The 25,147-nt window shown below is 44.1% G+C and overlaps 2 protein-coding genes across 9 annotated transcripts in view; one reads left to right on the top strand and one right to left on the bottom strand.

Moving 5' to 3' along the window:
- The window catches only part of DCLRE1B (DNA cross-link repair 1B), a 112,332-nt gene extending 92,017 nt beyond the window's left edge, over nucleotides 1-20,315 (top strand). For all 3 annotated transcript variants that reach the window (XM_017869774.1, XM_017869776.1, XM_017869777.1), the window contains 4 exons: nucleotides 11,436-11,741; nucleotides 12,939-13,104; nucleotides 13,932-14,114; nucleotides 17,361-20,315. In XM_017869774.1, coding sequence (XP_017725263.1) covers nucleotides 11,553-11,741; nucleotides 12,939-13,104; nucleotides 13,932-14,114; nucleotides 17,361-18,421 — 1,599 coding nt within the window. In that variant the 5' untranslated portion in view covers nucleotides 11,436-11,552 and the 3' untranslated portion in view covers nucleotides 18,422-20,315. The remainder of the gene's footprint in view (nucleotides 1-11,435; nucleotides 11,742-12,938; nucleotides 13,105-13,931; nucleotides 14,115-17,360) is intronic.
- Nucleotides 1,034-19,938, bottom strand: AP4B1 (adaptor related protein complex 4 subunit beta 1). 6 transcript variants are annotated; one of them, XM_017869771.1, is made up of 11 exons: nucleotides 19,847-19,938; nucleotides 10,572-10,760; nucleotides 8,606-8,830; nucleotides 7,713-7,843; nucleotides 7,195-7,342; nucleotides 5,871-6,367; nucleotides 4,689-4,772; nucleotides 3,807-3,910; nucleotides 2,233-2,440; nucleotides 1,737-2,018; nucleotides 1,034-1,471 (listed from the first exon to the last, which is right to left on the bottom strand). In XM_017869771.1, exons 2-11 carry the CDS (start codon nucleotides 10,682-10,684, stop codon nucleotides 1,044-1,046), a joined length of 2,220 nt encoding a protein of 739 aa, XP_017725260.1. In that variant the 5' UTR covers nucleotides 10,685-10,760; nucleotides 19,847-19,938; the 3' UTR covers nucleotides 1,034-1,043. The 6 variants fall into 6 exon arrangements, with proteins under 6 accessions (XP_017725260.1, XP_017725261.1, XP_017725258.1 ...); XM_017869772.1 differs by lacking the exon at nucleotides 19,847-19,938 and adding an exon at nucleotides 11,201-11,222; XM_017869769.1 differs by lacking the exon at nucleotides 19,847-19,938 and adding an exon at nucleotides 10,999-11,181.
- Nucleotides 20,316-25,147: the final 4,832 nt, after the last annotated feature.

Here is a 25,147-nt window from a genome sequence, read left to right on the forward strand (position 1 = left end):
GATGACAATTATAACTGTTTCCCTTATGACTGCTAAATCGCCTATAGAGACAAATCAAGGCTCAACTATATCACCTAATAGGCCCAAACAGCCGGAACCTTTGTGTATTTCCCCATCCCTAACCCAGCTGGTCTTAACTGGTATTTTAATTTTTCCCATTCTGGATTTGCTAGTCTTATTTATATTTTACCATCATCTTATTAGATTTGTTCTTGCCATAAGTTGCTTCAATGTACAAAATGTGGTCAGATAAGAACAGAAGAAAAATTGAGGACAAGCAACAAGAAAACAATTACAGTACTACTGCTAGAGGTATGCTCTGGCTACTTTCACAGCTTGAAGGAGATCCCTAATGAAGGCAGTGAGGGTTAAAGAAAATTTCCTGAAGGAGCTTATGAGTGAGCTGAACACTGAAAGATAGAAAAGGTGTTAATTCAAGACGATATGAGGGTGAAAAAATGTTCTAGACAATAAAAGCAGGTTTAAAGTACAGAGGTGTAAGAAGCTGGTGTATACAGGGAACTGCAATGCAAATGGTTTGCTTCTGCCAGAAGAGAAGGCATTTTGGGAGTGGCAAGACTTGACACCAAAGAGGTACTTTAGATGACATTAAGGACTTTGGAATCTGGCCTAAAAAGCATGATTGGAAATATGAGAACAGTTAGCAATTTGCTATAATAATCCAGGGAAGAAAAGATGACCCCCATAAATGATGACCCCTGTCAGTTTCCACACATCAGCCATCTTTAATTACTAACACAATTCCTAAAATTGATTAGGAAATAATCCAAATCCCATCCTTACCCCATTCCCTTACCAACATTAACCTTTACAACATCATCATTGAAAAATGGGGTCAATTGCCAATAGGAATGAAAGGAATGAATCAATGTTCTTTGGCCAAAAACTTAAGAATCCTGATTTCTAGATTTTCCACTCTCCTTTGTATCTGATATTATCTGGACTTACTGGCAGCTCTAAAAAGAAAGACTAAGAAACTGTAATAGTTATTCATCTTACTCTGGACAAGCAACAAGAATCTGTTATGATTTTATTTCTTCAATTGTTCCAATCACAGTTTCTAATACAGAAATAAAACTATTCAGTGTCTCGGTTCTTGCTTCATTTTGTTTCACAGAGATCTGCATTTCTGAGTTTTCAGGCTCCAATAGCAGTTCTATCAAGAACAAACAACCAGTATCATCCTGGGCACTGAGGTATGCTTTCCATGGCCGAGTCCCAGCCCTACTCATTGCGATGGTCTGGATGTTCACTACTTGAAGAGCCATCTGGAGGGTGTCAGGATGGAATTCTCCCCGCCAAGGCAACACTTGCTGATGAGCAACTTTGAGGCTAAGCCAAGTTTTCTCAAAATACTCAGCAGTAAGCTGGCGATTGGGGACTAGCATGAGGGCTCCAGAATCAGGGAATTCTTGTTCCCTCTCCTTGTTATCTTCAGGAATCAAGGGTCCTAAAAAGAGACAGAAAACTTGTGTGAAAGATACTCTTAATCTGTAGGAGCTAAGTTTTTTACCCAAATTCCCAAATGTACACAATGTGACTTTCATCTTTGGATAAATGGCTGAAATAACCAATGATGAACCTCTTTCTTGTTCACAAATGCTTCAAATTCAGACAACAGTCTGAGATTTAGTGCTAGGATACTCTACTTTCCACCAATCATTGAAAAGGTAAAGATTTATTATGACAAGATTTAATGTAAGGACTGTTTTTACCTGATGCGGCAAAGGATGAAGTTTTAGGAAGCTCTGGGCCACAACGCTCTGCCCCCTGGCATTTAGAGATAGTTGCCCAGTGGGCTTTGCCATACACTGGCACCAGTGTGTTGAAGTCTGAGGCCCAGCTATTCACAGGTCTTTCTGCCGGATCCTCCAAAAGTCCAAGAGTAGGGTCAGATTTAGGGCTACACAGAATCCGCTTAACTTCATCAATGCCAACTAAGAGGAGGCGATAATAGAAAAGACCTCGGTCCCGTACAGCCATATCTTTTTCTTCCTCTGAGGTAAGACAACAGATTGACCATTAAAAACAAAACCACTTTCCTCCTACTTTTGTGCCAACCATAATAGGAGAAAAAAACGAAGGAGAGAGGAAACCCTAGGAAGCATTAACATTTTCTTCTCGGGTCCGAGACATGACTCACCAAACAATTTCTATTAAGAATCTTTACTATGGGTCACGGCAAGCACTATTTCCTCCTGCAAAACCCACCTATGCAGTAATACAACAAACGTCCCAGCATGTCCTGGCACTCAGCAGGTCGAGAGAGGAAAAGGCGCAGCAAAGCAGTGAGCAGCTCCATCTTAACAGCTGGAAATGTTTCCGACTTCACATTCTCAACAAAGTCCTCTAACACATAAGGAGCATTAGGAATTCTTTCCCCGTGGACACCAAGTAGCCAAATAAGTGCTTGCTTCCCCTAGAGAATAAAGGAATAAGAGCAAGTGCTCAACACTTGACCGTCTAAAATAAAGGAGATAGTAGACAGCCACTGGTTTTGCTTTTGCTTAGTGCCAGCAGAAAAGGTACAATCTTTAGTTTACTTCATTTAATTTACCGATTCCCCTACTATACTATACTCTCTATAACAAATAGGAATGAAATTCTAATACACAAGAGGAAACTCAAAACTTTCATAGCCTATGTTGGATTAAGCAATAAATAAGGTTTCCTCAGGTTTGGGGCCTCTGGCCCTATTGGGGTTTAGTGTTCCAGTGGAAGTTGCCTGAAGAATTTCTCTAAAATTTTCACAGAAGTGGTTACTAACCTATAGTGCACATCAGATTCATCTGTGAAGCTTCTTAAAAATGTATCTGTCAGCTGGGCACGGTGGCTTGCGCCTGTAATCCCAGCACTTTGGGAGGCCGAGGAGGGTGGATCACCTGAGGTCAGGAATTCGAGACCAGCCTGGCCAACATGGTGAAACCCTGTCTCTATTAAAAATAGAAAAATTAGCCAGGCGTGGTGGTGCACGTGTGTAGTTCCAGCTACTCGGGAGGCTGAGGCAGGAGTATTGCTTGAAACCAGGAGGCAGAAGTTGCAGTGAGCCGAGATGGCGTTACTGCACTCCAGCCTGAGCAACAGAGCTAGACTCTGTCTCAAAAAAAAAAAAAAAAAGTTATCTGTCTAGGTCCACCACCCCTGAATATTTAAGTCAGTAGACCTGTGATTACGTCCAAATCTTTGTAAAAATTTCACAAATGGTTCTAATTCTCATTCTAGCTAAAAACTCCATGGTCTAAATCTCTGACTCAAAACTGTTCAAGACACGCCGGGCGCGGTGGCTTAGGCCTGTAATCCCAGCTCTTTGGGAGGCTGAGGCGGGTGGATCACTTGAGGCTAGAATTCTAGACCAGCCTAGACAACATGGCAAAACTCTATTAAAAATACAAAAATTAGATGGGCGTGGTGGTGCACACCTGTAATCCCAGCTACTCAGGAGGCTGAGGCAGGAGAATCACTTGAGTTTGGGAGGTAGAGGCTGCAGTGGGCCGAGATCGCGCCACTGCACTCCAGCCTGGGCGACTCTATCTCAAGCAAAACAAAACAAAACAAAACTGTTCAAGAGAACAATGGTATCAGAGTTTTGTAATAAAAACCGTCAGATAAATCTTGTTTTTATAATTTATATGCCATCTATATCCAAAAGAGAATCTGAAGTGGCAATCAATTCGAAGAGTGTCCACTTCAAACACAGGGTAGAGAGAATAATTAGATTCCATTTCAAAGGGCAGGGTTTCAAGCATTCTCCCTCTACCTAGAAGTAAAGGAGAATTACAGTCTACCTCACTATCTTGAATGTTCTCCTCACAGCCGGGCAGGGCCTGACACACAGCTTCAGTACACTGAGGACACAACCAAACCAGGTCTCGGAAAGTCTGCACCACCACTACAATACAGGTCAGGGTACAAGAGCACAGGATTAGAGCCTCCAGGTAGGGAGGAATCTTAAGAACAGTCATGTATTCAGACTCATGGTTCTGGCTGGATTTCTATAAAATGGGTTTTGGAGGTGTGGTCAATGGTTATCTAAGAAATGTAATGAAATGAGCAATAATTTCTTGAATGTATATTGCTCTTATCAGATTGATGTGAGGATAAATGAACTAATGTATGAAAAAGCACTTTGTAAAATGGAAAGCCATATGCAAATGTGTGTGGGGTAGTATTGCTGTTGAATGAAACACTAAAGACAGTATAAATGGAACCACCAGGCCTGGGAAAATGATAAAGCAAGTGAGGTGCCTAGGGTTCAAACTTGAAGAATACATGCAGGACTGACTCTTGCAGGAACCTAAGTCTGAGTGCCTTCTTAAATTTTGCATCCTAGGCATCTTGCTTGACTTACCCTAGTCCCAACCCTGGAAGCCACTGCCTATGGCATACTGCCATAAAACAAAAGGAGAAGTAAAATTGGTGAAATATCAAGCAAGGTCATCCTAGTAGTCTTCATTGTCTATAGTACAGCCTTATAGACTCAAGACAGCCTAAAGACTCAATATCCTATTAGATCTATAGACCCTATGCTTCTCTAACAGCAACAGATGATGATGCAAGGAAAAGTTCAAATCTCTATATTATCATTCAACAACAACCATGTTTTGAGCAACTACTATAAGCCAGGCACTTGACAAAAAAATCAAAAATCCTAAAAAGGCAAGCATTACCTGTGGTAATGTGCTCTTGTCGAAGACCCAGCAACTCTGTTAGAATCTGAACACATTGATCTGTGTAAGTCCTGGCAATGCCACCTACAAAAGAAGGGAAAGAAGAGAAAACTGCTAAGTGAAATATTAGCACCTCAATCTAAAATCATCTCCCACCAATCAAAGACAAAAGAAACAGAACTATCTAAAAAAAAAAAAAAAAATCATTCTTTGATGAACTAAGAATATAAGTTTCCTATAAAGGGAACTTTGGTAAAAATCATTCTTTCTCACTGACTACTAGAAAATTAAAAGCTCATAGCAAAACAATTCCCCATTAAACAAGGCTGAAAACTTATAGTAACAAAGGTATTTACGTGGCAGCCAGATATGAGGCACCCTTTTTGTTGCAGCACACTCGCAAAGGAGTATTTTGCGGGGACACTTGACAGCAGTCTCCTAAGGATTTCTAGTCTCCTCTTTGCTCCCTCTTCTCCGCCCCTAAAATAACCATGTTTTATTCCAAATATGAGGGTTCCTCCTCCTCCTATACTTGAAATCTTTCAAAACTTAGCTCAACAGCTGTTTTCAGTTTTTGAGTCACTCCAGCCTTTTAAATTCCAGACAGGGTACTATGAAAAAGTCTGTAAGATTTAGGAATTATTCTGTGTTGGTCTACATTCAGCACAATACATAGCCCATAGTAGAAGCCCAATAAACGACTGGTGGATTAACATAGGACTTTGAGTCAGGAAAGCTGCATTTCAGTCCCATTTCTAAAACTGTATGTCCTTTTGGCAACTTGATCATTGTTTTTGTGTCTGAGTTTCTTCATCTTTAAAATGAAGTTAATGACATTTGTCTGCTTTTCCTGACTGTCTCATGAGACTGTGGTAAGATGATGTATAGGAAAGCATTTTGGATACAAGACAACAAAAATTTTAAGTATTGTAGTTTGAGTTACCTGTATTCTCCATCCTGGAAGATATGGCAACACCAATCTTGACCAAAAAAAAAAAAAAAGAAAAAAGAAAAAAAACAACTCACTTCCCCCTTGTTTGTAGTCACTGACCCAATTATTTAGTGCATAGTACTTCGCTTCTGAAGCAAGATTCATGTCCTTTGCTCTCTATGGTTCCTCTAACCACAGCTTTCTTGCTGGCTGGTCTAGATTCTCAAGAAAGAAAAGAAGCAGACACCTACCTATGGCAAAGATGGCAGCCTGTGCAAAGTCCGCAGACACATCCGTGCAGTACCCTCGAAGCTCCTCTAGCACCTGCTGCACATTCTCATCATTCACCAGCTCACACAGCACCTCCACTTTCTGTAGTTTGATGTAGTGGGGCTCCGAGTAGGAGCAAAAAAACTTTTTGTAGTGGCTGCTAAAGTGACCTGGCAAACTATGCAAGATCTGGCGTACATGACAAAGAGCAACAAAACAGAGCTCACGGCTCTCCGAAGAACAGGCAGCTAGCAAAGGTCCCTTGACCCGCACAAGGACATCGGTTTGTACATGGGGAAACTTTTTTGCCAAGATCAGAAAAAGTTTGGTAGCTCCCATCACCACACCTGGGCTACTGCTCTTGAGAAAACTATCCAACAGATTGAGAATGTCAAATAGTTCTTCCTCACTGCGGGGTTGGTAGCGTAGCAGAAAGTTCAATACCTCAGCCTGGCCCCACTGGTCTAGTTTTGACATTCTATCCAAAAAAGAAAACAAAAGAGCTATTTTAGCAACAAAATTAGGGCAATTTCCATGCCACTGCCATATGACCAGTTGGTTGTTCATCATAACAAAGGGAGAATTCTTAAAAATAGGCTGTGCCATAATTAAATCATTCTTTTCATGTACTATTTAAAGTTTACACAAAAAAGGCTTAAAATTCCAAGATGAGCTATTAATACAAATGCACACTTCTAAGACCAAAGACATGATCAGCATACACTGGGTACAGGTTCCCGACATTTTAAGACACTATAAATGGCTTAGTTTGGGGGACGTAATGACTAGAAAAGGGTAGAACCTATTCCCATAGTATATTTCTATTTCCCTATATCAATAAGGGAAACTAAGGCAAATAAAAGAAATTCTCTTAGTGAAATGTGAGGGAGTTAATAGTGGTTAACTGGCTGGGCACAGTGGCTCAGGCCTGTAATCCCAGCACTTTCGGAGGCCGAGGTGGGCAGATCACCTGAGGTCGGAAGTTTGAGACTAGCCTGATCAACATGGAGAAACCCTGTCTCCACTAAAAATACAAAATTAGCCGGGCATGGTGGCGCATGCCTATAATCCCAGCTACTCGGGAGGCTGAAGCAGAAGAATTGCTTAAAGCCAGGAGGTGGAGGCTGCGCTAAGCCGAGATAGTGCCATTGCACTCCGGCTTGGACAACAAGAGCAAAACTCCGTCTCAAATAATAATAATAATGGTTAACTTTCTTTTCTACCTCACATAAGTTGTTCAATACATCAACAAGATCCCACAAGGACGCAGATCTCATAATAAAAAGAGCACTGAAGCATCCAAACCGATTTAAGAGATGGTGAGCAATGGGCTTATTGATGACAACGCCTCCTTCCTGTTTCAGAATTTCCTCTAGAGACCTCAAGCAGTTCACAACTACAATTGGATCCTGGTCACGCAGCAAACTGTATAATTCATTTACCAGGGCACCATCTATAAAAAAGAACAAAGTTCTTAGATAAAGAAGAAAAGCTTCAGAGTAACAGGGATGTAGCCAGAGTAATAGCTCCAAGTAGACAAAGTTGAACTTCTCTGCTACAAAAATGACAAAGGCCATACTAAAGTGCAAGGCAAAAAAAACCTGCCATGTCCAGACTGTTTTAAGCAGCTAATACAAAGGATCTAACTGGGGCCCGAGAGAAAGGACTTCTCATCTCCAGAAGACACCAAGCCCTGCATCCTACTTAAAGAGACATGTATAGAACTGGGGCCACATTATTATTTTCTACCAAAGCTACATAATCTTTTATAAAGTTATACATAATGGAGGCACATTGACCATGATGGATTACACTGAACTTACCTACTTCAGAGTCTCCATGAAGATTATGCATCTTGGCACATCCAAGGACTGCCACTCTCCTGACATATGAAGCCTTATCCCGCAGACCATTGAGAATAGGCTGTTGTATATACTCCTGCACACCAGGCATCCTAAGCAACACATCCTGGAGTCAGCCAGATTCGGAAATACTAATTTTGACATACATCAGCCCCTGTTCACCTAACAGAGAGTTTAGTAGATGCTACACCCATCAGATCATGAAGAATTGCAGAAAGCCTCTATTAAGCTTAAAAAGCCATAATTTGACGTTTTTGTTTTTCTCTTGTTTTTTTCAAGATGGGGTCTCACTTTGTCACCCAGGCTGCAGTGCAGTGGCCCAATCATAGCTCACCGCTGCCTCTAATTCCTGGGCCCAAGCCATCCTCCTGCCTCAGCCTTCTAGTGGCTGAGACTACAGGTGCATGTCACCATGCCCATTTAATTTTTTGTAGATATAGGGTCTCACCATCTTGCCCAGCTGGTCTCGAATTCCTGAGCTCAAGCAATCTTCCTGTCTCAGCCTCCCAAAGTGCTGGACTATAGGCATGAGCCACTGCGCCCATCCTAGTTTGACTTTTCATTTGGAATAATGATGCACAGGCAGCAAAAAAATATATACACATAATTGTTTAGAGATATTTAACCAAAATTGAGGACTATTTTACTTAGAGTGAGAATCAAAATCTCCCTCTAATAAAATTATATGATATAGGTTATTAAGCCAAAGCAGTGGCTGAAAATCTAAGTTCAGGGTACGATAATGTTTTCCCCAGTATTAAGGAGCTCAAATAAATTATCCTCTTTAAAAATCTTCCCTGTGATCTCTTTAATTCATCAGCCATTTAGGACCAGACAGAGAAGACGGTACTCACCTGAGGCTACACATGCTCCGTAATGCCAGCCCTCGCACCATTGGATTGGGGTCTGAGCAGTCTTTGCACAGCGTATTGATGGCCAGGAGAGCCAGATCTGGTTTCAGGGGAGCATATGTGCACATGTACAGATAAACCAACTTCTTCTGGACAATATCTACAGTGGCACTGGCCTTCACCATTTCCATAAAAACACCAGACATATCCAAGCCCTGAGTCATGTACCTGAAACCAATGCACATGACAGAAAGAAGTAAAATGCAAAATCCCCAACTAACAATGGAGGGAGTTTTACTTACATATCTCCTGGTTACCCAACTAGCTTGTGATCTCTTAGAGGGTAGCGGCCAGGATTACCTTGTCTATTACATCACACAGTACTTCATACTCTAGGCCTGCAATAAACATTATTCTTCTATTCATTCAACAAACACTTATTATTATTTGTGAGATGGAGTCTTGCTCTGTTACCCAGGCTAGAGTGCAGTGGCACAATCTCGGCTCATTACAACTTCTGCCTCCCAGGTTCAAATGATTCTCCTGCCTCAGACTCCCGAGTAGCTGGGACCACAGGCACGTGCCACCACGCTTGGCTAAATTTTTATATTTTTAGTAGAGACGGGGTTTCGCCATGTTGGCCAGGCTGGTCTCGAACTCCTGACTACAGGTGATCCACCCGTCTTGGCTTCCCAAAGTGCTGGGATTACAGGCGTGAGCCACCGTGCCCAGCCTCAACAAACACTTATTGAATCCCTAGTACTTTGGTGAAATTCAACTTTTACATCCAGGGATATGCTCTTGGGACATAATCTTGAAGAAGGCGTGGTCTCAGACCTCTAGGAACTTCAAATCTATTAATGAGCCAGATAAGAATACCGTTAATTATGGTATGATAGATAAGTATTTAAACAGAAGTATTGTACAAGGCGCAGAGGGGATTCAGAGGTCTAACACTGGCAGGAAGTCAGAAAATGTTTCTTCACAGAGGAAGTAACACTTTACCTGAATGAGCAGGAGCTCACTAGACAAATGTAATAGATGTAATAGAAGGTATGAGGTATGTAAACATGAGCAGGAGCGGCATACATTTTTTTGAGTCTGTAAGTAGTTGAATTAACAGCTTGTTCCTTGGGTGCTGTGGTAAGTTTGGACTTCATTGTTTCTCAAACTGGTCTCCTACTGGAATCAGCTCAGATGTTTATTAAAAATACAGATTCCTGGGTTCCCTCCCACCCTACTGAAATCAGAATCAATCCCTGGACTGGATGACAAAAAGCACCCCAAGGGATTTTTGTGCATAGTAAAGTTTGTGAACCATAGCTGTAGGCAAGAGTTATGTGTTCAGATTTGTATAATGGAAAAATTCTGTCTCAAATGAGGCAAGGTGGCCTACTAGTAAGCTGCTGCAATTGCTTTGGTGATGAAGGCCTGGACCAGAACAACAATGCCAATAAACTAGAGAGGGTGGATATTTAAAATCATGAATTCAAACCATCTGACATGAGAAGTGGGGATCGGGTGTCCTCAAGGTTGGCTCCCACGCATAGTCGGCTGCTGGTGGCATTCATCAACACAAATGTAAGCTGAAGAACAGGTTTGAGGAAGACGGAAGAATGTCCGTGCTATTTCGGACATACTTTTGATAAACCATGCACGCGGAAATGCCAGGCAGGCAGTGGGATACGTGGGTCTGAAGCTAAAAAAAAGAAGTCTGTACTAGCTATATTATAGATCCAGGAGTTAGCAGTAATTGTTCAAGCCTGTGATACGGAGGAAACTACCCAGGTGAGTAAAAGATGCTGCAGAGGAGAGACTGAGATGGTACTCCAAAGCAGCAGGACGAAGACCGAACCATATAATTGCCACGTGTGAAAGCTAATTTACCCTTTCAGAGAGACTGGGGCTAGTGAGCCCTGATGGGGACTGCAAAGGGAGCAAACAGCACGCGACGGGAATTAGGTGATACCTAATCACTCGCTGGATGACATTCCGGTAGCGCAGCCTATCACCTTGAATGTGAGGATTGCACAGAGCCTTCTTCAGCTCCTTCACCACGTCCTCGGACCCAAGGTACGGCATCTTCCTAACAGTCACAGGGCAGCTCCCACATCTCCCACGGTAACTCGTGGGCTCCTTCTCGTCTTGATGTGGGAGCCTGAGTAAAGGAAATATGAGTCAGTGAAAACACTAAAGGCGAAATCTCGCCTCAGGCTCGGCTTCCGTAGGGCCGGCACCCTGGCCCTGACACACTTCCACGCCCTCCGTGACCCCGCGAGCCCCACCCTGGGCTCTTCAGGCCCTACCCTCGCCCGGCAGGCCGTTCACCCCGCCCACAGATCGCTCCCGCTACCACTAGGCCCTCCGCCGGATTTCCAGCGCCGCGTCCGACTGACCGCAGACCCCTCCCTCTCCAGTTCCAGCCTTTCTTGCGCCTTCAAGCCGTTCTCATCGCAGATAGGCCCAATCTTCCTTTCTGCGGAAGTCCCGCCCCCTTGTCAAGAGACCAAACAGAAGCGCGCTGCCGGTATCCCAGCGAGCAAAGGCTGAGCGTGGTCCCGACTCCGACCTTAGGATGCCCTTCCCCCAACCTCTCACCCTCCAGGCGCAGCCGCGCGGCTCCCTCTGGTGGTGCTGTGGCAGGCAATCGGAAATCGGCTACTTCGGCCTGTCTCCTCCCAGCAGCGCGCGCTTTGAGTGCCCGGCTTGGCCTCAGCTCCCGCGCAGTTGGGAGTGTCGAGCGCCCTCCGCTCTTTGGGCTCCCGCCGGTACTGTCACTTCCTTTTTCTGCCCACTCTAGTGACTTATTCCTCTGCTGGGCTCTTTCCCTTAGGGTATCTGGCCCTGTTCTTGCCCAGCATGACTTTTATCTTGGCGCCGTTGTGGAAGCCTCACGCAGGAGCCTTGCCCCGACGGAGAAGATCCCACTGGTGACTCCAACCCTGCCACCATGAATGGGGTCCTGATCCCCCATACGCCCATTGCAGTGGACTTCTGGAGCCTGCGTCGGGCTGGCACCGCACGGCTCTTCTTCTTGTCTCACATGCACTCGGACCACACCGTGGGCCTGTCTAGCACCTGGGCCCGACCCCTCTACTGCTCCCCGATTACAGCCCACCTCTTGCATCGTCACCTACAGGTATGGGGCTGGAGTCAGTCTCCGAGAGCTGGTCCAGGCATCTGGGTTGGGACTTCGACCTGTCATTCTTTGAGTCATAGAATGGGGGCCACGAAGACTGATGCGGAAGTTGTTTGAACCCCAAAATGCATCTTTAACCCAGAATAGGAACGTGGTTTCCAAGTGACCAACTTGAGATATTTAGCTTTAAGTTGAGGAGATATTTTAGTCCACCCAAGGAAACTATTGCTACCTTTATACATAAGCTAGGCTGATGTTTCCCAAACTTGCCTTTTTTTTTTTTCTGATACGGAGTCTCGCTCTTGTTGCTGCAAGGCTGGAGTGCGGTGGCACGATCTCGGCTCACTACAACCTCCGCCTCCCGGATTCAAGAGATTCTCCTGTCTCAGCCTCCTGAGTAGCTGAGATTACAGGCGCACGCCACCACGCCCAGCTAATTTTTTGTGTTTTTCGTGGAGACGGGGTTTCACCATGTTGGCCAGGCTGTTCTCAAACTCCTGACCTTAAGCGATCCGCCCGCCTCAGCCTCCCCAAGTGCTGGGATTACAAGCGGGAGCTACCACGCCCCGCCTGAACTTGCCTTATCTTAAGAATCCACCTAACGTGCTGGGTGGTTCTCCAGCTGTCTCCCAACCCCACCCTTAAGTCTCCAAGATATTAAGATCAGGAGTAAGTTTGAAATTTGCTGACTAGACTGGTTGCTGAACTCTCCCCCCACCCCACCCAGACGGAGTGTCCCTCTGTTGCCCAGGCTGGAGGGCAGTGGCTCCAACTCGGTTCACTGCAAGCTCCGCCTCCCGGGTTCACGCCATTCTCCTGCCTCAGCCTCCCGAGTACCTGGTACTACAGGCGACCGCCACTTTTTTTCTTTTTTTTTTTTAAGTAGAGATGGGGTTTCACCGTGTTTCCCGATCTCCTGACCTCATGATCCTCCCGCCTCGGCCTCCCAAAATGCTGGGATTACAGGCGTGAGCCACCGCGCCCAGCCAGCTGAACTCTTAATTAAGTTGTACAAAGGGTGGGATGGAGAGTGGAAGGAGGAAGGGCAGATTGCTTGGGAATCCCCATTACAGCTTCCGCGCCCAGTGACTCAGGATTTGGTCAGCCTTCCTGATTCATGTAAGGCATCGTCCCTGACCCCGGGAAGTAACAGGGAGGGGAGTCCGTGGTCACTGGGATGACTAACTGTTTTCTCAGGTGTCTAAGCAATGGATCCAACCCCTGGAGATTGGTGAGAGCCATGTATTACCCCTAGATGAAATTGGACGAGAGACCATGACTGTAACTCTCCTCGATGCCAATCACTGTCCTGGTTCTGTCATGTTTCTCTTTGAAGGATATTTTGGAACCATCCTCTACACAGGTGGGCCTCTCAAGGAATCCCAGTGACTTCTCCAGACTAGATGTTACTTTTTTTTTTTTTTTTAATGTATAGACTGGGGCTTTGCGATATTGCCCAGGCTGGTCTCAAACTCCTGACCTCAAGTGATCCTCCCGCTTCAGCCTTCCCAGTAGCTAGGATTATCAGCACAAGCCATCACACCTGGCAGACTTTTCTTGAGCAGCCTTAACTCAATAGAAGTCTGGAGGCGCTGAAGGCCTTCTAACTTCATCACATATGAGCATAGTGACCCTATCTCAACTGATTTCCCACTCTTTTTTTTTTTTTTTTGAAACGGAGTTTCACTCTTGTCACCCAGGCTGGAGTGCAGTGGTGTGATGGTGGTTCACTGCAACCTCCGCCTTCTGGGTTCAAGTGATTCTCTTGCCTCAGCCTCCCAGGTAGCTGGGATTACAGGTGCCCGCCACCACACCCAGCTAATTTTCGTATTTTTAGTAGATACCGGGTTTCACCATGTTGGCCAGGCTGGTCTTGAACTCCTGACCTCAGGTGATCCACCTGGCTCGGCCTCCCAAAGTGCTGGGATTATAGGTGTGAGTCACTGCACCCAGCCAATTTCCCACTCTTTAAGGGTCCAAACCTTGTGAAGAGTAATCGAAAAACAGGAGCAGGGTGGAGACATTTCAACAAAGAAACCATGCAGCTATACTGCATAGTTCAGTGCCAGGCTACATAATAGTTTTTTCACAGACTAGTAAGCATACCCCCATCTATTGTTGGAGGTAGGAGAGGCTTGTCTTCTGTTTTTTTGTCTCTGACCTTCTGCCCCCATATACATATTCTTCTAGGTGATTTTCGATACACACCATCCATGCTGAAGGAGCCAGCCCTAACACTGGGGAAACAGATCCATACTTTATACCTAGACAACACCAATTGCAACCCAGCCCTGGTTCTTCCTTCCCGACAAGAAGCTGCCCACCAGATTGTCCAGCTCATTCGAAAACACCCACAACATAACATAAAGATTGGTGAGTTGTTTCCTTTCAGTTTCCTGTCACCTGTATATAGTGAACTAGGTTATTTAAGGGTTCTCACTTAAATATCTTTGTGCTTTCATATCTTTGTGCAGTTCTCACTTTCTCCTACACTGACCACCTTATTTAAAATTTCAACCTGGCCAGGTGTGGTGGCTCACACCTATAATCCCAGCACTTTGGGAGGCCAAGACGGGAGGGTCACTTGAGCCAGGTGTTTGAGACCAGCTTGGGCAACATGGCAAGACCCTGTCTCTACAAAAAATTTAAAAATTAGTTGGGCATGGTGGTGCGTGGTGCATGCCTGCGGTCCCAGCTACACAGGAGGCTGAGACAGGAGGATTGCCTGGGTCCACTAGGAGGTCAAGGTTGCAGTGAGCCATGTAAGTGCCATTGCACTCCAGCCTGGATGACAGAGCAAGACCCTGTCTCAATGAATGAATGAATGAATAAAATAAGTAAAACTGCAGCCTGCCCACCATCCCCATTCCCAACTCCTGATCACCTATACCGATTCATTTTTTTCATTTTTTTATAGCACTCATATATTCTATACATTTTTAAATATGCTATTGCTTGTTGCCTATCACCCACTTCCTCTGGCACATACACATAGGCACGTGCGCACGCGCGCACACACACACACACAAGCATAAACTCCTTAAGAGCATCATTGAAAATAGGAAGAGACTTTGTGTGTTTGTGGAACAGAGAGGCAGCAGCCAGTATGACAGGCACACAGTGGGCAAGGAGGCTGGAAAGGCAAGAGGAGCTATAGTGCTCTTAAGCCATTTTGGACTTGATCCTAAACCCAACCAAGAGCTATTGAAGGATTTTAAGTAGAAGAGGGACAATATGCACTCATCGCCTTGCAATATATTCTATATGTATTTATTGGACTTTTTATTATCTGACTCCCCCTGCTAGAATGTGAATTCCACTATAGCAGGCTCTTTGTTTTATTATGGGTATATCACTAATGCCTGACACAGAAGCATTCAATGTGAATGAATGAAATTTATCAGAACATAGATATTTAAGTGAGCGTTGTGCTTTAAATTAAGTATACTGAAAAAACAGCTATGTGCTTGTTCTACTGATTATAAACAGTATAAAACATTGTCAAGGACTCTTTCTTGGAGTTGCCATTTGGAATAGTTTATGAAAATAAATTTTTGTTTTATAAAATAAATACATGTAATAGATTTGGTTCTAAATTACTTTTTTGGTTGTTTCCAAATTTGTGAGTCTACAAAAGGGCAAAGATTTGCCACCATTATAAATATTTGAAAAGGACATGTCTCAACTCTGAAAGGAGTTTCAAAATGAGACTAAACAAAGGCATTGAAAAAATTATATACCTTCCAGGGTGACTACCAAATTGATTGAGAAATATCCTCTACTCTCAGGATTGCTTGACTACTCATAAAGACCTAACCATTCTTAATATTTAAATGCAGAATTTTCTCAAAGAAGCAAAGCTGGCTAGGAGGATGCTATAGTAAGTCTTGATTAATTTTGCAAACATGTAATAAGCCTCTACCAACTAAGTACCAAGTATCCAATAGGCAGTGGGGATATAAAGATGAATAAAATGTAGTCTCTGACTTGGAAGGCTCCCAGTCTGGTAGGGAAGGACCTGTGGGGAGGTGGAAGTGGGAATATATATAGAGAGAAGAAAAATCAGCTCCATTTGTGCCCAAGGAGTGAGATTTTGAACCCTAATCAGGAATAAAGTGGATATAAATAATACGTATTTCTTATTAAGGCGTTCACAATCTGGTTGTGGATTTGAAACTTCTTCAGAAAAGGTCTGAGAACAGCTATTAAACATCTTCTATATCTATTACCATAACTATTACCCAAATTAATGTCTCAATTTCTTTCTCTGTAAGTACTATTTGGGCCCTTCAATTGAAACTTCCACTCCAGCTTCTTCTCATCCTGGCAGTCAAATAATATTATTACCATATTTTTTTTTAATTTTTTTTGAGGCGGAGTCTCACTCTGTCGCCCAGGCTGGAGTGCAGTGGCCGGATCTCAGCTCACTGCAAGCTCCGCCTCCCGGGTTCACGCCATTCTCCTGCCTCAGCCTCCCGAGTAGCTGGGACTATAGATGCCCACCACCTCGCCCGGCTAGTTTTTTGTATTTTTTTAGTAGAGACAGGGTTTCACCACGTTAGCCAGGATGGTCTCGATCTCCTGACCTCGTGATGCGCCCATCTCAGCCTCCCAAAGTGCTGGGATTACAGGCTTGAGCCACCGTGCCCGGCCCATATTTTTCTTTTTAAAGCTCTGCTCTGAGCATGTTATTCTTATGATTAGAATTAGCCATTTTCCTACTTCATACTCAGTGGCTCCCCTTCATTTACACAATGAAGTCCGAGCTTCTTAGTGGTACATATAAGACCCTCTATTATGTGGCCCTTTCTTGCCTCTCTGGTATCATATCTTACCAATTCCTTCTTTACTTTAGTAATAACAAACTGACCCCTCTTAAAATGTTTTCCACTATACCCTTTCTACCCTTTCCTTGCCAGGTTAAACTTGCCCATCCTTTAAGATTTAGCGTAACTTTCCCTAACTTCATCACCTGTTAGATACAATACTGTATACTTTTTTTTTTTTTAAAGAGACAGGGTCTCACACTTGCCTAGGCTGGAGGGTAGTGGCGCAATCATAGCTTACGGCAGTCTGGACCTCCTGGATTCAAGTGATCCTCCTGCCTCAGCCTCCTGTGTAGCAGGAACTATAGGCATGCAGCAACATGCTTATTTGTCTATTTTTGTAGAGACAGGGTCTCGCCAGGTTGCCCAGGTTGGTCTTGAATTCCTGGGCTCACGCAGTCCTCCCGCCTCAGCCTCCTAAAATGGTAGGCTTACAGGTGTGAGCCACAGTGCCCGGCCTGTACACATATCTTTACGTTGCTCTTAACTGTGGTTTTTCTGGGTCTCCTTGTAGATTGTACTTCTTGAGGGCTGACAGCTTTCTTTATTAGTTTTCATAGTGCCTGAAGCTTGCTAGATGCTCTCTTTTGTTGAACTAAATGAATGAGTAGATTCTGTGTCATTCCCCTTCATATATCTTAGCTCAAATGTCACTTCTTCCTTGATATTCTCCCTGGATTTCTCCATGAATTGTATCTATTTTTGTTAAACATTTTGTTGATTTATTAGGATTTTCCAATAGCTTCATTTTCTTCCTTCTCTTACTTTCCCCAATACATTGAACATTATTTAGGACTCTACAGCCTGGGAAAGGAATCACTGCTGGAGCAGCTGGCCCTGGAGTTTCAGACCTGGGTGGTATTGAGTCCTCGGCGCCTGGAATTGGTACAGCTACTGGGCCTGGCAGATGTGTTCACAGTGGAGGAGAAGGCTGGCCGCATCCATGCCGTAGACCATATGGAGATCTGCCATTCCAACATGCTGCGTTGGAACCAGACCCACCCTACCATTGCTATCCTTCCCACAAGCCGAAAAATCCACAGCTCCCATCCTGATATCCACGTCATCCCTTACTCTGACCATTCCTCCTACTCCGAGCTTTGTGCCTTTGTCGCAGCACTGAAGCCTTGCCAGGTGGTGCCCATTGTCAGTCGGCAGCCCTGTGGAGGCTTTCAGGACAGTCTGAGCCCCAGGATCTCCATGCCTTTGATCCCGGACTCTGTACAGCAATACATGAGTTCTTCCTCTAGAAAACCAAGCTTTCTCTGGCTGTTAGAGAGGAGGCTAAAGAGGCCGAGAACCCAGGGTGTTGTGTTTGAATCTCCTGAGGAAAGTGCTGATCAATCTCAAGCTGACAGAGACTCAAAGAAGACTCAGAAAGAGAAACTTTCTCCCTGGCCTGCATACCTTGAAAAGCAGCCTTCCCACCATCCTTTGCAGACCAAGAAGCAGTTGTTCCCAGACCTCTATAGCAAAGAATGGAACGAGGCAGTGCCTTTCTGTGAGTCCCAAAAGAGGGTGACTATGTTGACTGCTCCATTGGGATTTTCAGTGCCCTTAAGGTCTACAGATGAAGAGTTTATCTCTCTAAAAACCAGGGAGGAAATTGGTTTAGGGTCCCCCTTGGTACCCTTGGGAGATGATGATGGAGGTCCAGAAGCCACAGAGAATCAGAATGCCTGGATGGGACATGGTTCTCCCCTGTCCCACAGCAGCAAGGGCACCCCTCTTCTAGCTAGTGAATTCAGGGGTCTAGCACTCAAATACCTTCTGACTCCAGTGAACTTTTTCCAGGCAGGGTATTCTTCCAGGAGCTTTGACCAGCAAGTGGAAAAATACCATAAACCCTGCTGAAGACAGAGTACAGAAGGAAAACATTGAGCCCACACTGCCATTTTGAAGATAGTAACTGATGGCTGGTGGGAAAGAGTTTGTTTTGGGGGCCTGCTTTTCTATCTTTACAAGACTCTTACGGGCCCACCGCGGAGCAGCACTTCCAAAACTTGTTCATTGGGGTCCTCGTGCCTATGGAATCCTTCATTTTATAATTGATTATGTTTAAGAAATACGTTTTGTTTTAAAATCTTTGGAGTATACGTGAGCAAATTAAAATGTCTTTGAAGTCCTACAGTAACTTAATCTGTTTAACCTTGTTTAACCCAGTATTTCTCAAACTTCTGTGAACATGCAATCCTCATATGTGGGTCTGAATCAAAAAGAGTCTGAAACAAAAAGGACCAGGTTATTCCTGTTGCTGTTTTGTGGTGTCATGTGCCATTCTCCATGTCCCCTTCTCCCTCGTCTCAGATCAAAATCTCTAGGGAGTTTATTTTTAAAATTATGAACTATGGTGCTGCGTGCTTCAGTCCTGAACATCCCTGACTTGCTGTGACCCTCCATCCAAATAATTTCCTGGCTCTGCCTCTGGGAGGGAACAGGAAGTGATGAAGAGGTCTTGAAACAGTAGTGAAAATTCTACCTGTATGTCCTTCATGAGGATGTGCAGTTAGTATCACTGGGATTCATGTGGAACAGAGCCAGCTGGGGGGCTGGGCAACTCTCTAGCAGTACCTAGAACGCAGCTGAACAACAAGGCTTTGGGTGTGATGGGACTCCCAGGCCTGGAGGCCCTATTTGACTGAAGCAGAGTTACAAAAGATCAAATGTGTTGTCAGATATTCCTCCAATTGTTCACATAGCTGGGATATTTGTTGCTCCCCCCACCCCTTGGATTGAGTAGGGAGCCAGAGCACACAGCCTGTTTGTTTTAGTATTCAAGGAAGAGACCAAGGAGCCAGCTGGCTGAAAGGGGTGGGGGTGTACAATCTGCCCTGTCCTTCTGCTCATAACCTGACAAAATGCCAAACTAGTAAGCAGGATAGCTGATACCACAGCTATGAGGGAATAGGCTCTGAGAGGGCACAGACTTGTGGAGCTGGGCATCTGGATCAAAACGGCTTTGGGATGGAACCTCGAGCCCTAGCAATGAAAAAGGTTCCGTTTCTTGTCCAGGGGATTTAAAATTTTGAGTTTTCCGCTTTGAGAGAGAAATAGAGAGTTTAGAAAGCAATTGCTCTTGGGAAAGCTGTACACAGCTCTGTTTTGTCAGTGACCTTTGTTGTAAGTCTACCAGTGTTCTGTTAGGAGCCACAGCAGGTGAGGCATTTGGTGCAGCAGGAAACATGGGCACTGCCTAGGCTCAAATCTGTGTAACCCTGAGCAATTGCTTAAATTGTGGAGCCTAGTTCCTCATCTGTAAAATGGACTTGAGATGCCTACCTCTCAGGATTACTATGGAGATCAAATAATTGGTAAAATTCTCCTAGGTCAATGTCTCCAGGATGGGTCTTTCAGATGCTGGTTTTCTTTAGCTTCTGGTTCTTGAAAGAAACTAATCTGTATATAACAAAAGAAACTTTGAAAGTAAAAAAAAATAGAGAAAAAATTTTAATTCGTCATAGATTAATTGATTTGCTTTCTTTTAGTTTTTTTTTCTGTGCATGTAGATGTATTAAATATGTAAATGTTTTTCAAAGTTGGGGATAATACTGTATATAATTTTATAGCCTACATTTTAATTTCTTGATATCTTAAGCATTTCGCTCATTAGATATTATTCAAAAACATCATTTTTAATATTAATATAATACCCTATCATATGAGTATACCTTAACTAAGCCATTCCCATATTCAACATTTTGTGTACTGTTTTTCTAATTACATATATTACAGTGAACAACCTTATGCATATATTTTGCATTTTTATTAAATTAAATTACTGGAGGTAGATTATAGTTTTAAGTTATTGATACCAATTGTGCTGAATTGCCCTCCAGAAAGGTTTCCTGACCATCTTTTCTGCAGACAGGATAGCATTAAAATACCTTGAAGACTCATTAAGTTTAAATGAGATCACGAGAACGGTACATGTTAACACATGGAAAATCATCTCATGTGTTAACTTAATAAATATTTACTAAACTGTGTGGGCAAATTTAGCCGGACTTCCTCTAGCATCCTCCAGCTGTCTCACTTCTATGTGGCCAAAGGTGGCTGGGAGAGATAAGGTAGTTCTCGGTACAGGGGTCCTCACATTGGCGTTATCTTCTAGCAACAAGGGAGCCCGTCTACTCTTGGCACAAGCTGTGTCACACCTGTTCCTTGAAGTGGGTTCTATATGCATTCACATAGGGGAGGGGAAGCAAAAGACTTTGAGGAATTTAGTTGTTGGCAGCATGTTTGCATTTGTTTGGCTTTTTTTGGGAGACAGATTTTAGCTCTGTCACTCAGGCTGGAGTGCAGTGGCACAGTCACAACTCACTGCAGCCTCGACTTCCCAGGCTCAAGAGATTCTCCCACCTGAGCCTCTTGAGTACCTGGGACTATAGGCATGCACCACCATGCCCAACTAATTTTTTTTTTTTTTAGAGACAAGGTTTCACTGTGTTGCCCAGGCTGGTCTTGGTGTTGAACTCCTGGCCTCAAGTGATCCCCCCTACCTTGGCCTCCCAAAGTGCTGGGATTACAGGCATGAGCCCCTGTGCCCAGCCATGTTTGCATTTTCATAATGGGAAAATTCCATACTATTCTAAAAGAAAAATGTCTGCCTTCTTATACTAGAGATTAGCAGTTATTTGATTTTCCAATAGTCCCTCATATAAAAATGCTGCATTGCATATACTTTACATAGCCAATTTAAATTATTTTTAGGCTCTAAAGATGATCCTATAGATGTATGAAGATCTTGCAATTAGGCTTGAAGGTGCTGGGAAAAAGGAGGTTCCCTAGAGATCCATTAGTTATTTAATGGATGATCTGTGGGAGAACTTGTACTTTTCCACAAGGTGACTGACAGTGGCTTAAGGCCCGTTACACAAAAAAAATCTGCCTGGCTGGCGTTGGGGGACCATCTCTCACTCTTGACCCAGATTGCCCTTTGTGGTAGGAAACAGATGAGTGACTCCACTTGTTCTTCTCTTTTCTTTTCTTTTTCTTTTTTTTTTTTTTTTTGAGAAGTAGTCTCACTCTGTTGCCCAGGCTGGATGCAATGGCACTATCTTAGCTCACCACAACCTCTGCCTCCTGGGTTCAATTATCTTGCCTCAGCCTCCCAAGTAGCTGCTATTACAGGCGTGCACCACCACACCTGGCTAATTTTTGTATTTTTAGTAGAGATGGGGTTTCACCATGTTAGCCAGGCTGGTCTCGAACTCCTGACCTCAGGTGATCTGCCTATCTTGGCCTCCCAAAGTGCAGGGATCACAGGGGTGAGCCACTGCGCCTGGCCCAGCCTACGTGCATATATTTTCAATGTTACCATCAGTGAGCACCTGTCAGTGTGTTAGCTGCCTCCCACCCCTCATGCTCCTCAGCCACCACCAACCACCACAAGCTGTTTTGTCTTAGATTCATGGTGCTTTCCCCTTTCTCTTCCCCAGGGGATCCCACCTATACCCGAACAGAATGATGCTGCTCTCCCTTATAATCATCTGAGTCTACAGCTTCCTGTGAGGCATTCTCAGAATGGTTAAGCTTGTCTTTATCTTGACCACAATGCTTTCATTTAGCTCTACCCTTCCATCTTGACTGTCTCATTCCTGGGTAACTTTGTCTTCTTTGAACATATCCTTGACCTACTGGATCACAAAAAGCTCCCAGGATTCTGGGCTTGGTTCTTCTTCTGGATAAATAGCTTATTGAATAATCTTTCAATCACACAAAACTTCTGGCTAGCCTTGGGTTCGCCTGTGCCTTACATTATTTACACTATTGTATTATGGCTATCTTACCAGTCCTGTCTCCTCTGGTTAATTTATAACAACTTTGGAAAGTGTGTGATGAAAAATTTGCCCCCTGTGCTGTTCCTTCCTCAATGTGCTCATTGAAATGCGTGTTTTTGAGGAGCTAAGGAAATTGGGTTAAGCTCACTCACCCTACTAATTAGGCTTTGTGGAGACAAAGCACCAGAGCAAGAGCAGATGCCTGCTGTTTAGGGAGTCAGGGATACAAAGTATGGAGAAAACATGTCTTCAGGAGGAAAGGAAAGCTTTGATCAGCTGAATTTCTTCAAATTCCCACCCATCATCCAGGCTCATACCATCTGCTTTCTAATTTCCCTCTCAATGGTGGGATAAAAATCCTTCAATTAACCTCTTACTAAGAACATTTTCTCTGCTCATACACCTTCAAAAACCCAAACTATTCAGAACATTTTAGGTCCACATGATACAAGGCCCAACCTATCCTTCCAGCCTTATCTCCTAGGATTCTCCCAATGTGCAAGACGGTAGGCCATAGTGGAAAAGATGCATTTTCAAATTAGATGTCTTGGGTTGGAATAGTGATCCTGTGACTTATTCGCTGTGTATATAATCTCTAGCAAACTACTCAGCTTTCCGGCATAAAGTTTCTTTTTGTAGAGTGGGAATAATAATGCCTACCTCATAGGGTTTGGAGGAGAATGAAATAGAATAAAGCAACCAAAGCACTTCACAAGAGTATCCAATACATTAAAAAAAAAAAGAAGAAGAAGAAGAAAAGAAAAAGTGTTTGCCTTTGGCTGGGTGCAGTGGCTCACGCCTGTAATCCCAGCACTTTGGGAGGCCAAGGTGGGCGGATCACCTGAGGTCAGGAGTTCAAGACCAGCATGGCCAACATAGTGAAACTCTGTCTCTACTAAAAATACAAAAATTAGCTGGGAGTGGTGGCATGTGCCTGTAGTCCCAGCTACTTGGGAGGCTGAGGCAGGAGAATCGCTTGAACCAGGGAGGCAGAGGTTGCATTGAGCCAAGATCACACCACTGCACTCCAGCCTGGGCAACAGAGCAAGACCCTATCGCAGAAAAATAAAAATGTTTGACCTTAAACTCCCTGACATACCTTAAATTCTGTTTACAGAGGAGTGACTGACATGTCCAGTGCTTGCTCTGGATAATGCCATTGGCTAATCCTACCTTTCAGGCCCAGAAAAATCTGAGAGATTGGCTAATGAAGGTACTTCCTAGGGGAGAGGTTCCTGGAGTCAAGTCTAACCAAAAGGGCAGTTACCTAAAGCATCCAAGGATGCATTTGTACAGATGGAAAAAGAGTAGGGTGAAATCATGATAAGCTTCAGATGCTATGCTGAGTAGATTTAACTGTAAAATCCTAAGGCAAAGCCAAAACACCTCAAAAGAACAAGTGGTTAATCAGAGGCTCAGAGAATCCAAAGAGGTGTGCAGAGCAGAGCAGTCTGGGCTGTGCATTTCAAAACATTGTGGGTAAACTAAGGGCCAGATACTATGCTTGGTCTGGTTCTAGATTCTTCTGCCACACCAGCTGTATAAACCAACAACCTTGGATCAGTCCTGGAATTCTCCTTTTCAACTCCTGCAGAAGGAAGGCAGAACCACTGGAGAAAAGAACCATACAACTGGTATGACCACAGATTTCAGCCTCTGGTATTTTCAAAGCTGCTTCTCATCTTTTTATGTCCTCGATCCACCTCCTCTCCCATGTCCATCAGTGGTTATGACAAAGATTTACGACTCAAACTCTTACAACATGTGAAGCCTTGGGAAGACACCTTTGAGCATCAAGGATACCAAGCTGCGACAGACACCCTGGGGCAACTTCCCTGGACCATAAGAACAGGTCTGGTCACCCAGCCTCACCCTAAAGGTGGCAGAATGAATCCCCCTATACCTTGTTTAAACCCCAGTCATTGTCAGGAGTTCAAGTCTTTAAGGCCGGATCCTCAGCCTTCCCTCCCCTCTTTCACTAGGCTCTCAAGTCTCCTGCTCTGTGATCAGCAAATTCCTCTATGTCCTCACCATCTTTTCTGAAAGTATCCATCCCCCTCTTTGCCTAAATTGAAGACTGGCTCTCCTCTGAGCACACTGCTTTCCAGCCAGCTTCTCACATACAGGCTCTTTTTTTCTCTCCCCACCTCAAGGTAAGAAGGTGACACTGATGTTCTCCTTACTCTCCTTGCTGCCTCCTAACCATTATTGCCATTTCTTCCTGTGACCATCTCTCCTCCCATGAAGTGCATACTATCTAGCTATACCATCCCCTCCTTCCCATCCTCACTTATCAAGACTTGAGTCACTGACTCACAGCCTTCTCCTCCTTCAGAACCCTGTCATCATTCTGGATGATTTCAACACCCTGGCCACTCAGCTTCCTTGACCTCATCTTCAAAGACCTTATTCTCCCTCTACCTCACCACCCTGTCATTACCAGAAATTATACTACATCTGAAACTTCAATTTTAAACTTTTTCTCCTGGCTTACTTGCTCAAGTACATCTGTGGGACTGACAACAAAATGAGACCTGAGTAAGGAGCCAGCCAGGTAAAGACCTGGTGGGGAGGTCCGATTTAAGAATTGTTTTTTTAGAGACGAGGTCTCGCTATGTTGCCGAGAGTAGGGAATAGGTAGAGGGTTCAGGCAGAATCAGCGCCTGTGATGGGATGGGAATGAGCTTTGTGCCTAAGGAACACCAAGAAGTGAGTGTAGAGAAATGCAAATCAAAACCGCAGTGTGGTACCATCTCACACCAGTTAGAATGGCTACTATTAAGAAGTCAAAATGGCCAGA

The sequence above is a fragment of the Rhinopithecus bieti genome, unplaced genomic scaffold (assembly GCF_001698545.2).
Source record: "Rhinopithecus bieti isolate Rb0 unplaced genomic scaffold, ASM169854v2 scaffold_3040, whole genome shotgun sequence".
In the NCBI taxonomy this organism is placed as follows: domain Eukaryota; kingdom Metazoa; phylum Chordata; class Mammalia; order Primates; family Cercopithecidae; genus Rhinopithecus; species Rhinopithecus bieti.

Bases quoted from the DNA above. Each gene is read 5' to 3' on its own strand.
- AP4B1 (XM_017869771.1), bottom strand. From the start codon at position 10,684: ATGCCGTACCTTGGGTCCGAGGACGTGGTGAAGGAGCTGAAGAAGGCT. The intron at 8,831-10,571 runs GTATCACCTAAT...CATTGGTTTCAG, and splicing joins GTCATCCAGCGAGTGATTAG to GTACATGACTCAGGGCTTGG. The intron at 4,773-5,870 runs GTAGGTGTCTGC...CTTCTTTTGTAG, and splicing joins GGCTGCCATCTTTGCCATAG to GTGGCATTGCCAGGACTTAC.